Genomic DNA, 19399 nt, shown 5'->3' with positions numbered 1-19399 from the left:
TCTATTTATAGGTTTGTATATTTATGATAATTGCTCATTATTATCCAATTGATTGAAGATAAGTTGTAGTACTTGTATTTAAAATGTACAATTATTTTTTAGTAATATATGTTAGTAAATTATCTATTGTCTTTTTATTTAATTTTGTTTGAAAATTATGACAACTTTGATGTATTCACTTATGTTGCAGCTGGTCTTCTGTTTTTTGTTGATCTTTTCAACATTTACTTGTCTTGCATAATTTAGTGCATATATTCATTGAAATCTTGTTACATTTTCTCTTTTATTGATTGTAATTGTGTGTATTACAAGTGCATTAAATTATTTGGCAAGGAAATTTTTTTCAATTCAGAATCTCATTCTTTACTTATGCACTGCAATTTTGTTTACTAATCTTTATTATTTTCATTTCTTTGTTGGTGAAACTCAGAGGAATCAGAATTATTGGTTAGTTTTCTTAGATTGCATCTGTGTTTTGATTATAATTTAATTTTTTTTTTTAATAATTCCTAAAAACAGGATTAGATTGTGTAGTCAACAGTAGAGCATTCCTCTACCATTTGTGTAATATATACACATATTGAGAGGTAATTATGCACAATTAAGAGGTTTATTGAAAGCCCAGTATCTATAATTTAAACTACTTTTTAAATGGAAATGAAGTTTATCTCACTCATTTGTGAAATGCTCGAAAGGTTTTCTTGTAACATTTGTATGAACTATTTGTTCACTCTATTTACTTTTCAATACTTTCACGTGTTTGAATACTTATAGGTATGCTGACAAAAGTACGTAATTATCTGATTCACTTCTACTTTTTTGAAATATTTTTAAAAAAAGATTAAAAATTATTATTATTTTAATAAGAAATTAATATTATTTTAAAAATATTATTAAAATCTTAAAAATTTTAATATTGTATTTTTATAAAATCTTAAAATAAATTTCTACAAAGGAATTCATTTATGTCAACATGCATTAAATTTTCTATGAAATTTTTTAAGTTTATGACTAATTTGTGTACTCAGTGAATACCTTAATGGTAAACATAAAGTCTGCACTGACAAGTTAAGATATTTGTTCATAAAAAATGTGCTTATTCTAATACAGTACATCAAAATAATTAGTTACATAGGAGAACATAAATCATTTTGTTTCATATGTACACATAGTGATTTTCAAAATTGTACCAATCAAATTAGTGTTGTGTTTGCCAGTTATACTTCAAATTAAATCAGTTATGCTTTTTTATAAATGTATTAGTATTAGTATTAAAATAACTTCATATACTGGGTAAGTAAGTGGAGGTGGTTGCGCTGATAGTTCATTTACATTTTAAGTTGGCTTAGATCAGTTTGACCCATTAAAAAATCCCCACTGAGCAAGTGCTGAAATCAAGAAACAAAAGTAGACATTTGAAGACTAATTATGTTGATTTTTAATAATAAATGTTTTGTGTTTTTTTTTTATTACTATTATTATTATGTATGATAATTTTTAATAATCTGTACAAAATTCTCTGCAAATTATGTATATATACATAATAATATTTTTCCTTTTAATTTATATACATATAATTTTGAATTATGTATCTATCTTAACAGTGTTGTGTTTTTTACTATATGTGAATGAATCTACTACAATAATATTGATTCTTATATTTCTTGTTAGTGTTTTTTTAATCATTTTTTTTACAAAGTATTTTCTTGTAAATGTATTTTGTTAATTTTATAGTTATGGAATATTATTAAATTGTTATTTTACTAAAAGTTATTATAATAGTGCCTTTTCCTGTTAATTCATTGTTATTACATTTTGATTGTGTTCTGTTACTGTTAAATATTATTCATCTTGTTTGAAGGTTTATGTAATACTAAGGTAGTAGAGTGTGTGTTTTATCATTTTATTTCAAGTCTCTTACGTAGTGTTCATTCCTTCTATTATCTATAGCAATGATAACATTTTTTTTTAAAATTCATTAATTAGCGGATCTAGAAATGCTGAAGTGTGTTATATTTAGAAAGAAAAATATTAAATATTAAAAAATTTTAAATATTTTATATTTTTAAAAACATCAGATTCGCTTATCTATTTAATGCTTTTTTATTTTTTGTAAAATTTATTGATAAAAATAATTTTATGAATTAATTGAAATACATTAGTAATCTAGTAAAGATTTCAATTTTTTTATTTTTATGACCTAAAATTTTATCATAAGGCAAACAAACTTATTAACATTAGCATGTTGCAAAATTGTTAATTATATTAGAATTACTACTATTCCGCAACTTAAATGTGATTTTTTTCTTCTTCATTTATACAGTTATCTTTTCATTTAAAAGTCACTTTTTAATCGTTAACCCAGAAGTAAAGCGTAGTCTGTAATGCTTATGTCATAATGCATTTATCATCCTTCATTATCTTACATGACATTTTTAGTTGTTTGTTTTCTGTGGTATAATTTTTTATCTTTGCCAATTAAAATTCATCATCATTTGCTTTTTCCCCACAACCGAGTGGAACACGAAAAACAGTGTTTGTGGAAAAGGTTTTTTTAATGTGCTATTACAAATAGTTTAAATTAAAAATAAATTCATTAGAGATTTTTACGTTTAATTAGAAAGCAAAATAATAAGCATTGATATTTATAAAAATATTGTGCAACATTGTCTATTCATTGAAATTGTTTTCACATATGATGGATTAAAAATATTACAACTGTCCCATTTAGTCCACACAGCTCTTATGTCTTTATTATTTTTTTAACAAATCATTGAAAAGATTTGATTTAAATCATGCGTAATTTGAGTCTGAATTTTCCAGCTTGTTTTGTACTCTTTTAAGTCTTGGATCATCTGCAAGACTAAATTCTTCATCATCTAACTGGCTATCAACATACACCATAATCCTATTTATCCAGATTATCAATTTTGGCATCAGAACATTTTAAATACATAAATTTAATTTTATTATCTATTACAGAATTATTTCAGAACTCCATTTTTTTATAATTGTTCAATTTTTTCATCTTTGTTGATATGAAATGTACACAATGGATTGAAGTTATTGAAATTTTTTAAACAGGAAAATTTAGATTTCTCATGTTTACTCATTTCTGGAATTAAATTGATACTATAAAGTATAGATGTGTTTGTATATAATAAATGTTACCTATTGCATACTTAATATGTTAATATGTATATTAAAACAAATTATTCTGTTATACATGAGGTTTGATAAAAAAATATGCAGAATTTTTAAATTTCCCAATCTATATAAATCCAATCAATTGTCACAATTTTTTTTTGTTGCATTAGTACACTTGTTCCTAACATGTATTTACATAGGTAACCATATTGGATGTATAGTTTATTGTTGTAAAAAAGGTGACATGTGTTTTGATATGGTCAGTGATTTTAACTTGTGGAAAAAATGGAACAAAGAACTCACTTTTGCTTTTAAGAATGGAATAAGTGCAGCACCACATTGGAAATGCTGATTATTGCTTTTGGAGTTATTCTATGAATAAAACAAATGGTAAAAATGTTTCCAATAGTTACATAGATGACGAGGATCCTGGAATCCCAGCACATCAAAAACCGATGACAATGACAAAAAAGTGAAGAAGATGATTATAGACAATCACTGAATTACTATCAGGGAGGTAGCTGATGATGTTGGCATATCATTTAACTAATGCCAAGTAATTTTTTCATATGTTTTAGGCATGAAATGTGTTGCAGCAAAATTTGTTCCAAAATTATTAAGTTTTGACCAAAAGCATTGCCAAATGAACATTGCTCAGAGTTGCTGAATGAAGTGAATGACAATTCAGAACTGCTCAAATGGGTCGTAATTGGTGATGAAACATGGATTTATTGGTATAATGTTAAAACTAAAGCACAGTTGTCTCAATGGAAGCTTTCTGAATAGCCAAGACCAAAAAAAAAGCTCATAAAGTTTAATTGGATGTGAAGATTCTGATCACTATGTATTTTGATTTCAACGGCCTAGTGTATCACGAGTTCTTGCCACCAGGAGGTCGTATGGTCAATAAAGAGTACAATGTGGAAATTCTATGCCGTTTGTGTAAAGCAATCAGAAGAAAATACCAGGATTTGTGGTGAAACAATTCATGACAGTTGCACCATGATAATGCACTTGCGCTCACTCTTCACTGCTTGTTCATGAATTTTTGGCAAAAAAAAAACACCTTTATGATGCCTACCCTCTGAATATGCTGGACATGGTACCCTATGACTTCTTACTCTTCCCAAGCTGAAAAGAACCGTGAAAAAATGATGTTTTGCCAACATTGAAGAGATAAGGTTAGAATCGCTGAAGGAGCTAAACACCACACTGAAAGCGTATTATATCTGAAGGGAAGTAGTTCAAACGTGAAAAAATCAGTCTTGATAAAAGATGTTTTTTTTTTTTTTGAGAAACTAAAATTCTACGTTTTTGTTTTAATCAACTCTCATAATTCACACTTATTGTGAACTAAATAATCTCTGAGATTGTTCAGATTGTCCAAACTGTCATTCATTTGGACCATGTCTGATCCAGGTGAGTGGGAAGGGCTGTAATGTATACACAAATTGAATGTTCACAGACTACTCTACCTGTCTCACAACTCAATTTATGATTACTAAAATAAAATTAACATGCATAAAGGAAAAACTATAATTACGGATTACAAGGTCCGTTACAAATACTTAAAGAATGAAATATATGTAGTTAATATGGCTTTAATATATAATATACCTTCTACATGATAAATATATGAACTTCAATAAGAGTTCAGTGGCAGTGGATCCAAACCATTTTGACACAGAGGGGTACCGTCTTGACATTATTAACCATTAAAAGTGAAAAATGTTATTAACAGTAATAATCTCTTGTAATTATTGTTATTCTAATATTTTTATGATGTTATGTATTTTGTTGGATGTAATGTTCGGGTAATAAAAAATGTAAATGTTAGTTTGGTGAATCTAATCAGAAATTTAAAAATTAAACATTATTGTTGAGAAAGTATGTATATAATAATATAAATCAAAATCAGATTTAATCTGCTTGAGGGTTGGAATTTGTAATATAATTGATATTTTATACAGTAATTTTTTCCTGCATGGGAAACATAATGCATTTATTAAATAGTTTGCTTTGCAAAAATATTCCATATTGCCAGATGATTTATATATGCAAAAACAATTAATTAAAAACAAAAATAATTAAAAATTATTGTTAGTTATGTAAGCTTTACCCCATTTAGAATATAATAAAACTGGCTATTAATTATACCCTTTTTAGGTATTAACTAAGCATAATACATATTATTGATTAATAACTATGCAGTTATTTGTTTCAGTTAATTTACAGGGTTCTTGATTATGTAAGTACTTTTACACATTTTAATTTTAGAGGTGGTGGGCTTATGTTATATAATTGATTTGGATTTCTTTCTTTTGATCGTAATATATTTCATACTGTTACGATTTTACTGTATAATTTAATTTTTTTGAATAATTAATTATATTATTATATAGCTTCTGCTATTATAATAAGTTGCACAATGTTAGCCTTTCCAGATTTTTAATCAATTCGAGTATTATACCGTCCTTTCTTTTCTCAACTAAAGTTGAATACTAGTTAGTTGAAAACTTTTAAATAGTAAATAAGTTTCATATTAAATTTTTTTTTTTTTTGTCTTCAGTCATTTGACTGGTTTGATGCAGCTCTCCAAGATTCCCTATCTAGTGCTAGTCGTTTCATTTCAGTATACCTTCTACATCCTACATCCCTAATAATTTGTTTTACATATTCCAAACCGTATTAATTAATATTAATTTACTGTTTGATAATGGTTACAGATAGATGTACTTTATTCTAAAAAGATATCATATTTTTTTCTGACTTTATTTAAAATATATAGCACACAACTGGACAAAAAATGTATTGACCAATCATATAATTAAACACAAAATAATAAAGTATAGCGACTATTTTATAAAGTTTCTCCCTTTGCAATTTGAAGAAGGTTCGCATGTTACTTAGGTAAATTTGGTCATTGGCTTCATGACACCTATCCTGAAATTTTTCAGGACAGGTAATTACATAGTATAAAAGGCAATCTTTTTTTAAGAAAATGTAGTTAATTCACAAATAAATCAACAATGGAGTTCTGAAAATCCACATAGCACTATAAAAACTAGCGTGCAACATAGATTTCATTCTTAATGTTTGTTGCGATGTTATTGGAAACAAATTATTGGACAGCTTATTTTTATAAACATCTTATGAGAAATGAGTAGATAAATTCTTACAATATAATTTACTGTCTCCTTTGTTAGATGTTCCTCTATCTACAGTATGGCTAATAATTCTCTTACACAATGGGAATCACCACAATTTTTGAAAAACCTATGAATTACTTATTTACACATTTCTATTGGGATGCGGTAAACTAATTAATGATTCTTTAAGGTCATCTAGTCTAATGCCCCTGAATTAGTAAGTGTTGGGTTTGCATGAATACTTAAGTTCACGAACAAAAGATTATAAGAGAAGCACTAGTTTTGGAAATTTATAATGTTGATTGAGGTTGTATAAAACAACTGTGTTCTAAATACAGATAACTACTGGAGGAATTTTAGATCAAGCAAATCATTCTGTAATAGGGATGGAGAACATTTTGAACAATTATATGCAATTGTAAGTTTGTAATGTCTTACTTTTTTATTTTCATTTGTTTTGAGTAGTTAAATTTGTTTCTAAAATTTATATTAATCTTATAATATTTGGAACAAAGTTTTGGTTTGGATTTTTTGGGCTTCATAACAATTGTTTCAAAAACTATTTAATCTATGGTTGTGGAACTATTTTTTTTTTCTGGTCTAAAACATATAAAAATACTGATTTTGCCCCATAATTTTCTATTTATAGTTTCCTTTTTCTGAACAAAAAAATCAGGGGTAAATAGCTCTAAATTAATATCATGTTTCTGGATTTATATAAATATGAGTTTATTTATTTTCACCAATAAAATAAATCTTGAAACTACTTCCTTTCTTTCTTTTTCAAACACTCTGTTCCATGTAATGTTTAATATTTTCAGTTTGAAATAAATATCTTCTGCTGAAGTTCTTGATCTCCTTTTGTGAAAACTCAATGTAATTTATGTTTCATTTTTTATAAAGCAGTGTTTTTACCAGGTTTTTCTTTATCTTAGCACAAGATTTAGATAAAAACCTGACAATCATATATTACTTATATTTTTTTTGGCTCAATTCTAGTGAAGGAGGCTGTTTCATTCCATTGCTCTCTTATTGTGAGATGATATATATCTATCTACATTACGCTCACTTTATCCCTGCATTTACTTTCAACTTACTTAGTCACGCTAGAATACCACATAAAAAATATATCGATTTTTATTTGGCATTATAATTTCATATCAAGTTTGATTGTTCCTTTTGGCCAATTGACTAAACCTAAAAGCGTTCATTAGAAGAGTATCTTTCAAAGTCAACAGTGATTTTCTCATCTGTCCTAATTATTGAAATTCATCTATTTATTTTTTTAATCTGAAAAATTCTGTAATGTTATATATATGCAAGAGTTATATTCTGTAATGTTTAACATATTAACATCTTTCATTAACAGTTTATATCTAACCTTTCAATAATGTTTTCTTTGAATGTAGACTACAAACTTTTTAAATTTTTAAATCTTGCAATATTTTAAATATTTTTAATATAAACTCCAGCAAGGACCACATTTATTGTATTTAACATTAAAGAAATATCTTAAAGACTTAAAACTTACATTTTTTCTATATATATTAAAAACATATGGACATTTGTATTTTCTTATTTGTAAGTGGCTAATTTTTTATTCATCTGATTAATGAATTACAGAGAATTTTATCTTAGGAAATTTCATGTACATTTTTTAAAATTTTAATTTAAATGTTAAATTTTTTAGATAACTTAATTTCATTTTTATAAACTAAGTCATGATTAATCATTTTTGAACAGTGTTAAGGTTATGTAGCAGCAGCATTATCATGTATCATTAGAATTCTTAATTTGTTCTTTTATGTTTACAATTGTTAATTATGCAAATACACAATACAATTGAATCTTTTTGTTTGTCACACTATAATACGTTTAACTATTTGAGGAAGTGGTGTTTGCTTGTTTAACTTTCCTTTTTCTTAAGATATTCACATTCTTTGTGTGTGTGTATGAATATACATATGTGTGTCTGTAAAATGCATTTTGTTTTGTATGTGCATGTCCATTTGTAACTACAATTTGAACAAAATAATTTAAGAGATGTATATAATTTTAAAAAGATTACATTAACTGTTGAAACTGTAGATTAATTTCTTAATTTTCTTTTTTTTTTACCAAATATTTTACATCAAATTCAGACGTTAATGTATGCCTGTTATTGTAAATTTTAATCTGAGTGTATTAGCCAATGTACCCTATTAAGCTCTTAAAAAAAAAAAAAACTAAATTTACAAATATGAATTTCAATTCCCCCCTTTCAGAATGAAAATGAAACATTAATGTTGTAGAAAGGAAAATTATGCAGTTTTAGTATTTATTAATCTAAACCCTGTAGCTATATGAAGTCACCTTGAATGTTGAGAATAATTTTGTCAAATATATATATATATATATTTTTTTTTTATGAAAAAACATTGTTATTCAATTTTTAAGATCAATTATTATCAGCAAAATAGCAAAAATACAAATAAAAATCTTAAAATGTTTACTGATAAAAAAATTTTATCCTACCCATAAATGAAAATAATGATAAATTAAAAAAAAATTCAAACTGAACATAAATATAAAGGTTATTTAATAATGGAAGCAGGAGTTGTAAGAAAAAATCAAATTCTTGTAGTTACTTTATCATATTCTAATTTATTCCTCTCCTTTTCAAGATTGATTAGCAAAATTAGTGAATAATAGTTTTCTTGAGCAATTGTGTGTAATCATAATGATACTTTTTATCTTTAGTAATTACTTTAGAAATAATTTTTTATACATATTTAGTTCAATTCATGGATGCTGTGCTACAGCTGCCATTTTTCAAGCTGGTGGTCAGATTAAAATTTTTATTTATCTCATTGTTTAGTAAATAACTAAGTTAATATTTAATCAGTTACTTATTAAATCTCAATGCCAAATATATTTTTCAAATAAAAGTGCTAAAAAAATATCTTCCATAATCATTACTTTCTTTTTACATCTGTTATTGCAGACTCTAAAATCATATTAAATTTTTCCCACAATAGCAATCTCAATATAAAAACGTCAGTATTAAGATCTGTAAAAAGTATCATTTTTAAGATATATTTGCTTTGAAAACTGTTCATGATCAACATTACATTGCTTGTTTGTAAGAAAAATATTTCAAAGAATCAGTATATAAAAAATGTACAGCTAAGTTACTTTTTATGTAATATGTAGAAAAAACTCAATAAATCTAAAAGTTGGTTTAAAAACTTTAATTTTTTTTAAATTATTGTGTTACAGATCGGTTGATGGAAAAGAGAAAAATAAAAAGAAAAAAGGTCTTTTCTGAAGAAGCGATTTTTCCAGTGAAACTTAATTGCCACATTTTGGCCAGATGATGATGATGACGATGTGCCAATTCGATGTGAAACTGTTAGTTATTTCTTGTCACTGCTTACATGAGCCAACATACCAATTAAACTATTTTTGAATCAAGTATTTAACAACTGAATAAAGTACATGAATCTGATATTTATTTTTTAATTAATCTGAAATTAAACAATTTTTATTGGATTAGAAAGTAGTGAGCTGAATTAAAATAATATCTATTTACCATATATAATATATTGATTTAAAAAAAATCTAATTCTAATTATTGTGGCATTTATTCATACCATAACAACTTTGTTTAGAATTTAGTGAAAGTTAATGTGTATTAAATTAAATAAATTAAAACATGCGCACTACTTTCATAAGTAAATAAATAGCTACTATAAGAATTATGTATTATTTCATTTAAAACAGGACCAATATCAATAATTGTATTGTTTATTATAACATTACAATATAAACACACTAAAAGTTACACACATGTATAATACTAAACGTGCATATACTATATATACCTGTACAAAATAAGTTCTGTGATGAAACTTAAATATAATATATCTGTATATCAACTATTTTTAATTTGATTCATCCAAGTAAGTTTTTTTACTATCAAGTTCAATAATTCTTAAGAATAAAGTATTCTGTTTAAGTGTTTGAAACATAAATTTTTACATTTAAGTATACATACATTTCATTTAGAGAATATCTTGAATTACATAAAGATTATTTTCTATCTTGTTTCTTTAATTAATTTACCTGCTTCAGTTAAAAACTTTTCACATGTTACAATTTATATTAGCAGCTTAAGTAAATTTTGTCATGCCCTTAATTTATAATATATATGTTATGTGTGTGATTGAAAAAAGTTATTAAATGATGTACAGTTAGATAAATAGGTAATTATTTATATACTAATAAAATAGTCATTTAAATAAAAATAACTAAGTTTAGGTTTTTTATTTTTTTTTTTTTTTAGTAAGTGAAATTTAATCATTCCATCGCATTATTTGCATTGCATTTACTAAAAATTTGGTTCTTGCCATTATTTTTCTTTATTTTTTTTTTTAGAGGCTTGTAATATCTTTTTAACTGTACTTTATATTTGTTTTGACTTATGTTATCATATTTTATATTGTAAAATTTGTATATTTTTTATTTTAATTTATATCTTCATTAAAAAAAAGTAAACATTTTGAATGAATGTACGATTGTTTTTTTTTTTGTTTATTTTTTTAATGCATGTAATGGTTTTAATATTACTCAGGTTATTAGTAAAATAGTGAACCTTACATAATTTATAAATATGACATTTATTGAGAATATTTTTTAAAGATAATCCATTCATATGCATAATTTTTTTATTTAAAATTGTACATAAATTAAAAATTTAAGTCATCAGTTTTTTAAATGTATTTTTATATTCTTTTTTAATTTCTTATATTAATATATCACTGTTATTAAAAGGAAATTTCTGTAGTTATACTGTTATTATTTTGTTTTGAACTGCAAATTTGGTTCAGATTAATCACAAAAGATTGCAGTTATTTTAAATGCCAGTTGAGTGAAAATATCTAATTTGGCCTCAAATTTATCTGTATTTTTCTATCACAATAGTTTTAAAAACCCTTCCAGTTCATCTAGAAATAAATTAAAAAAGAATTTGATTTATTGTAAAATACTGTATTTAATTGGTTTTTGAAGCTACTCGTACTTGTAAAAACCCTCTTTCATTTTTTTTTATTTTTAAAGTTAACCACCTTAGTTTATTAAACTGAGTTAATTTCATTAAACGAGTTATGTGTATTTTTACAATTTGATTTGTCGTCACGTATGTATTGCTTAAAATGAAGTTTGAAAAAAGTAAATCTGTAATAAAAGGAAATAAATTTCATCCTTGTTAATGTGTGTTTGTCCCTAGAATCAACGAAATTGTATATTAAAAAAAAAAAATAATAAATTTTATCTATTTCAGTTATTTATTTTTATGAGTTTTATCTCGTTTTTAATATAAAATGATTTAAGCAATTTTTTTTTTTCAATTTGTATAATGCCTAAAATCAATTTATGTTCAAGGTATGCTCTGAATGGGTAATTCATACTAGGAAAACCTAAGGCTTACAGGTAAACTTGAAATATGTAGTAATTGAAAAATTAGCCCAACTGATGTGTAACCTAGAATTTATAGTTGAAAGAAAGGGATGCAACCACTCCTCTGCAAAGAATGAAATTTTTTTAAATATTCCTATTCAGAATTTTATACTGTTAAAAAATATTGCATACGAGGTGCGACAATAAAGTAATGAGACTGATGTGAAAAAAAATGTTGCTTACCGTTTTACTCATGTTTAGTGTTGTCTCCTTCAAAGTAGTTCCCCTCTGATTGCACACACTTATTCCAGTGCTTCTGCCATTGACGGTAACATTTCTGGAACTCATCTTCTGTAATATCCTCCAAGACCCTCGTCACAGCTTTTTGGAGATCTTGTGTTGTTTGAAAATGGTGTCCCTTGACTGCCATTTTGACTCTTGGAAATAGAAAAAAGTCGCACGGAGCGATATCTGGTGAATAAGGTGGCTGTGGTAGTACTGAAATTTGTTTTGAGGTTAAAAATTGCTGTACTGACAGAGCAGTATCGGATGGCACATTATTGTGATGCAGAATCCAATTATCAGCAATGTTGGCACGGACACGAAGAACTCGTTTACGAAGTCTTTCTAAAATTTCTTTGTAGAAATATTGGTTAACTGTTTGTACAGGAGGCACCCACTCTTTATGATCTATTCCCTTGGAATCGAAGAAGCACACAAGCATGCATTTCACTTTTGACTTTGACATGCAAGCTTTTTTTGGTCTGGGTGATCCCTTTGAGCACCATTGCGAACTTTGGCGTTTTGTCTCTGGATCGTATTGAAAAAACCAACCTTTATCACCAGTGATAATGCGGCTCAACAAATCTGGATTGATTTCCGTTTGCTGTAACAGAACGGCTGCCACATTTTTCTGTGTTTCTCACTGTTGTTGTGTGAGATTTTTGGGGACCATTTTTGCAGAAATCTTTCTCATACCAAGATCTTCAGTTAATATTAGACGAACCGTTTCTCGATCAATGTTGAGTTCTTCTGCAATCATTTTCACGGATAATCTTCGATCAGATCGTACGATTTCACGCACCCTGGTGAAGTTGACATCTGTCCGTGAGGTTGATGGTCGTTCACTGCGGTCTTCATCTTCATTCGTTCTGCCTTCACTAAAAATTTTATGCCACCGAAAAACTTGAGCTCTTGATATAACCTCCTCTCCAAAAGCCTTCTGAAGCTTACCATAAGTTGTTGTCATGTTTTCACCCAATTTAACGCAAAAAGAAATGGCATACCGTTGTGCAATATTTTGCGGTTTCATTTCTGTGACGAGAGACACAAACACGTGTTCACTTATTACAGCACAACTCATGACTGAGCAGTTGCATCAATGTTCCGCTTGGACTAGAAGTCGCTTATAGACCAAGGTCAAAGATGGTGTGCCTACGCAAGCTGCAGTGTTACCACATCTTGCAAAGAAAAATCAGTCTCATTACTTTATTGTCGCACATCATATATTGAGACTTCTATTTGCTATAAATTAGGTTTTTAAATTGCATACATTCTGTAAATGTAAATCATCATGCTTAGTTGCATTCATATAACTCCAATCTATGTTGGATCATTTTTCTATTCAATTTTGTCAAAATTGGAATTATTAGGATAAAGAAGATTTGTCTTTGGCATGTAATTTCAGAAGATTAAAAATAAAAAGTATTTGTTTTACTAGGACCTTCTATTTCAGAATTTTTTTAAGTACAATTTATATGATGGATATTCATTTAAAAATGTTTCATATTTAATATTCAGACAAATTTTTCATATTTGTGAGTTTTAGGGAAAAACTTTTTATTTTTTAAAATTATGTTCACAAGCTAAGTAGTAATTCTACTTGTGAATATATCTATTTTCCTCAGGGAGAACTATTTCAAAATTATTTGGCAAGGGAAGCAGTCCATCCTTCCACATATCAACTTAAAAATCATAAATGTTTTAATTTGTGATAATTTTAATGAAAGTCCATAAGAAACCACAAATTTTGACAAAAATAAATTTAAAACCCATTTATCTGCTCAATAACTGAAAAAATATTTAAACGTCTTGCAATATTATTGATAAAACCTTTTGTTTTTGTAATGAAAGACAGAATTTTGCCCTTAACAACGTCTCATTGGAAAGCCCTATTGGAATACTAAACTAGGGAATTGGTATTCCCTACTGGAATAAAAAAAAAAATTTCCCAGAATCAAAGATATAACTCACCGGGTTCGTATAGTGGTGAACTTGTCATCACAAATCAGAACTTAGAACTCTTGACTTGGAAAATCAGCTGATTTTCAAGAGTTCTAAGGTTCAAATCATAGTAAAGGCAGTTACTAGATTTTGGATTGTGGTTGGGTTTCAACCATGTATCTCAGGAATGGTCGACTGAGACTATAGACTTATGTTGCTTCTGGAGGCTAAACAGAAAAAGAGAGTATCAAAGATATGATAGAAAATATTTTATCTATGAACTACTCAGCTGTCAACCAACAAAAATATTAGCTGATATTATTCTTTTTAAAAACTTCAGACACCTTCAACCTCCTTTGAGTTGGCTAGACCAAATATAGCAATTACATTTTCTGCTTCATTTATTGTTTGGACTATTAAAAGTGGCTTCTTAAAAATTGGGGAAACATGAAAAGAAATATAAAGGATTTTTATTTAAGGATCTGATAATCAGTGTATTAGTGGAATGGCTTACATCAATTCAAGGCATTTCAGGAAAAAAAAAATTTACAGGGTGTATCCTAGGACTTTCAAAACCTATTCTACTCGTGAAAATAATGTAAAATAGAATAAAATAGATCCCAGAACCATATCTGCATTAGATTTTGGAAATCTGGGGTGAAAATCAATAAACTGGTGTAAAAAACCCTGTGTTTTATTTTTTAAGTACAATAACTTTGTTAAATGGGTGATAAACACATAAAACATTAAACAAAACTTATAGAGAATTTAATACTGAACAAAATGGTATGAGTATTGGGAAGTGAACCTATTTCCAGACAGATCATTGGAACTGGTACGAATACTAGGAAGTGAACCTGTTTCCCGAAGATTGTGTTAATTATTTTAGGATCTGAAATCTTCTCTCAGAAAACGTATTTCATATTCCACTGCAGCAGCTGTAACATTACTATTACACCCAAAATGAATACCATACCAGCATTCCCCTGTTGTACATAAGTGTGGTATTAGTATAATGGTGGACCAATCACATTCAAATTGAAAGTCAGAAACCTTCACTAACAACAGCATTATTCACAGTACCTGATATACTTATGTTCCTTACAGAATGATTTAAACACAGACAGAATTGTCATTGTTGATCAGCAATTGTTATTTCATTGCCAACTTTGAAATCATTTTTCAAATAATTTATTGCATTTCTGTCACTAAAAAAATTATCACAGTAATCTTTATTTTTATTTTACAATTTGTATGTAATTTCCAGGTTTTTACTTTCCTGCCTGTATAACAGCTATTATAATTGGGTTTATCCAGTTTTCACCAATTCTTGATGAATTGACCTCTAAGGACCCCAGAAGGCCGAAAAATGACATCAAAATTTCCATAATAAAATTATTATTATTTCCATAATAATAAGGTTGGTGTGTAAATCACCTTACATGTATATCTTCAGAACTACTTGACCAATTTTCATCAAACTTGACTATGTATTTCTATAATAGGGGCATTGATGCTATTAAATTTTCAATTCAAAAGGTCAGTTGGTGGGGGATACTGGGGGAAAAACAAAATCATCTCCAAATTTTTCATAATTAAGGTTATAGTTTTTTTTTATAATTTTGTGAATATTATTAATAAAGTAAACAAATTTTGTAAAAAAAGGATCTTTTGCTAAATTTCATTTACCCCCACTCCTAAAAATGGTTTTAATTTTGAAGAGTTATACTAGGAGTGATTTTCGTTGCATTTTTTTCTATTGGCTTCTCATTGTGCCCAAAGATTTTTTCTTCACAATATGGGGTCTCTAACCTCCACTTATTGACTGGAACCTATAAACCTCCATTTGGAGTTCACAAAGTTACAAATACAGTGGTGTGAGATTAATTCAATTATAAAAAAAAAACATCTTTTGTGTAAATACGTTTTTGCTAAGCTGCACTCCCACTCCAAAAAATAGTAATTTTGAAACATTGGGTCTTTTTCGTTGGAATTTTTTTCTATTAGCATCTCACTGGATCTACAAATTTCTTCCCCATCAAAGTGAGGTCTTAACCCAGCCGCCCCCTTACGCATCCCACTTAGTGACCAGACCCAAAAAAATGTTCTGTTATATTCCTTTTGCCAAATGTATGCACAAAACTAGATTTCATGAGGATTCTTAATGAAATTTAATTATAACCCCTGGTACTTTTCTGTTATCCCCCCAATTTTTTTAATATTTTTATTATGAATCGGGAAAATGTTTAAAATATGATATTTACTTCATTTTGGGATGGAACAACAATTGGTAACAATTTTAATTATTTATTATTTAAATAATCAAAACTTTACTGTTAATTAGTCATGGTTAGCGAGCATAGGTTAAGTTTGGTTAGATTATAAAATAAATATATGGTTATAAGAATGGGTATATTGGGTTATTTCTCCAAACTGGTTATTGTTATGAATTTTTCCTTCTACTTTTGAGTTATTTCCAGGTAAAAAACTAGCAAAAGTTTGAGGAGGAAAAACAAAAAAGTACCTGTTTTTCTGATCAAAGGTCGAGTTCTAAAATTAAAAATGCGTTTTTCCACTGAAATGGCATTGATAATTAAATTTCATGCAAATATGAGTGAATTGGATAAAAAAATACGGGGAATTCTGTGATTCCCCCAAATATAAAAAATGGTTTCTCCATTCCAAAATGAAGTGAATATCATATTTTAAGCATTTTCCTAACGATTCGTAATGAAAAATTGGGGGGTGGTTAACAGAGAAGTACCCAACTCCCACTAAATATTAAAAACTTGTTTTTTTTTAACCTATTCATATTTATGTGAAAACAGCTGTTTTCCTGATTATTTTATTTAGCTCATAATTTTTACTTCCCTGTTCGATAGCACTATAGTTCTAATAGGGAAATTATTGTAATCCGTCCAATTTGGGCATATGCAGTTTTCACTGAATCTTTACGTTTTGACGCCTAAGGAACCCAAAAAACCTAGATGGAAATTTTCCAGATGTATATGTGTGTGTTTGGTGTCAAAATCACATTATATCTACAAAACTACTGGACTGATTTTGATCAAATTTGGTCATATTACTTCTATATATGGGACACTGATGCCATTAAATTTTAAACTTAAAAGTTCAAAGGGGTGAGGTTGGAAAGCAAGATCATCCTCAGATCTCAAGATTTCGCCTAATTAAGGTATTATTTTTCTTAGACACATTTGTTAAAAAGAAATTTTTGCAAAATCACATCCCTACCCAAAAAATGCTTAAAACTAATGGCTAAGTGGGTATACTTATCAATAGTCCCCCCCCCCCTGTCACCACAATTGTTTATGTAAGCCGCGTGACTTGAAAATCCTGCAACTCTGTTGTCAGCTTTTTTTAGATTCTTTAACAACAGTTTTTAACAATAAATTTTATTACAAATTTTTCACATCACCAAAAAAGGCACAATACATGCCTTCAAAGGTATTTTAACATTTACTTGTATAAGAATTTACAGTCTACCCAGCTTCCAGGTAGTCAGTCACATACACATGTTTGAAATCCCTGAACATTGTCAGAGAATTTTTTTGCATAGAGTGATTTTTTTTAATTTTTTTGATTCTCGCAAACCTTAATGTCATGCTCTGCCATTTTTCTTCTGGATTGTAATGATGATCCTAACTTCTCCAGTTTCATCTTCCTTGTCACATTTAACATTTTAAGAAGCTGTTCACAACATTCCTATTGTTCTCTTCTTAAGTTTGGTGGCATCCACCACTAATAGAATCTAACAGTAGCGCAGTTCTGCAGTAATGTGTCCCACTTGAATAATTCATCCACCTCCTTTTAATGCGTCTCCTTATCAGTCATAGAAACTGGTCAACTATTGTGAGGTTCATCCTCAGTATTTCTTTTACCAGATTCTGATGCACAAAATTTTATTGCCCACCAACTTCAATCAACAGTTTCATCACCACAAACAGATGATTATGAATGTCACTAGCATTCACATTTTCCACAGTTAAAAATTCAATCAGTGCATGTTTTTTTTTTTATAGACACATTGACAAAGTAGGTGTACTCGACTCCACAACAATGGCGATTGACAGGAAATGTGAGGGTGTGAATCAACAAGTTTTGGAATCTTACTAGTAGAGAAATGAAATTAATAGATCATAAATTTATATGACTTTTGTTCTCACATTACCATCCATTAGGTATTGCATACCCACCCCTTGTAACATTAAAAAGGAAAGATGTTGGACATTAATAACATCCTACATACGGTTGACAAAAAGAGTCTACTAATCATTTTTCGGTCTTGCTGCCTAGAGGAGTTTATTATCCTGTCCACTTATAGTATCTCAAAATAATAACTTAAATAAGCTGTCAAAGAAAATATATTTTCATGATGAATATTTATCATTATATAATGGTCTTTATCATATTTAATTTTGTATACCATTTAGCATAATACATTTGTTGTTCCTTACAAGCTTTCAAGTTGATAGAGAATATCATAAATTCAGACTCTGAGGATGGTAAGGCTGTAAGTCTCTCTCTGTAGTTTGATATTATCCTGTTAGATTAGAAAAATAATGCTGAAATATTTAATCAACAATATAACCATTAATAGGTGCTTTGAGTGGCTTAGACAGCAATATCTAAGATTCCATAATCTCAAGCGTACAATCTTTGTGATAAAACAAGGATTTGGTTATTTTGCTTTTGTTATCTTTTGTCCGCATTTACACTTTTTTAATTATTCATTGTAGTATGTTATTCAATGTTAGAATACTCGTAAGTGGTCCCCCCAAAATATTGTCAGTTGTACCAAAATTTACAATAGTTGACATTGAATGCTATTACACCTGGAATGGTGTGCAAGTTATTCTTGCAAATAGCTCTGCCATTTTTCATGATTGGTTTCTCATGATGAGATCACTTAAAAAAAAATTGTTATTATGGACAAAATTGATTATGGATGTTTTTCGTTATCTACTGGAGCAGATTTATTAAACACAGTTTTGACCATTGGTATATCATGCTTACTTCACTCTTTAAATTTGAAGTTGTTGCTCACTTAGGTGTTCCAGTTGTTTTGAAACTTGAGGTAAGTGATCCAGTTTACTTTCTTACCCAGAATCCAGAGTACTGTTGACAAAATAAGTGGTTTGCTTTACTAATCAAGTTAATATTCTCATATAATAAATTTAAATATATAAAAATAATGGGCATAATACATGTAAAATGGGCATACTATATCCATATTTAACTATGTGTATGAATAAAATTATTTACTTAAAAAAATAAATAGATGCACATTTAATAAATGTATTCAAACTGAAGTAATAAGGCAGAAGAATAAGAGGTTTAGTAAGTGATTTCAGAGAAATCAATTAAATAAATATTCAGATTTTATTTTAAAAGATTAAATATATTCCTCTATATATTCATATAGG

The 19399-nt window shown here is 27.8% G+C and overlaps 1 protein-coding gene across 4 annotated transcripts in view; it reads left to right on the top strand.

Annotated features, from left to right (window-relative positions):
- pnut (septin 7-like protein pnut) overlaps positions 1–11623 on the top strand; it is a 200981-nt gene extending 189358 nt beyond the window's left edge. For all 4 annotated transcript variants that reach the window (XM_075360192.1, XM_075360190.1, XM_075360194.1 and 1 more), the window contains one exon: positions 9555–11623. In XM_075360192.1, coding sequence (XP_075216307.1) covers positions 9555–9603 — 49 coding nt within the window. In that variant the 3' untranslated portion in view covers positions 9604–11623. The remainder of the gene's footprint in view (positions 1–9554) is intronic.
- Positions 11624–19399: the final 7776 nt, after the last annotated feature.

Source organism: Lycorma delicatula, chromosome 3 (genome assembly GCF_047948215.1).
Source record: "Lycorma delicatula isolate Av1 chromosome 3, ASM4794821v1, whole genome shotgun sequence".
Classification (NCBI taxonomy): domain Eukaryota; kingdom Metazoa; phylum Arthropoda; class Insecta; order Hemiptera; family Fulgoridae; genus Lycorma; species Lycorma delicatula.
Note: the sequence above shows the minus strand (reverse complement) of the source record. Positions and strands in the feature narration are given on the sequence as shown.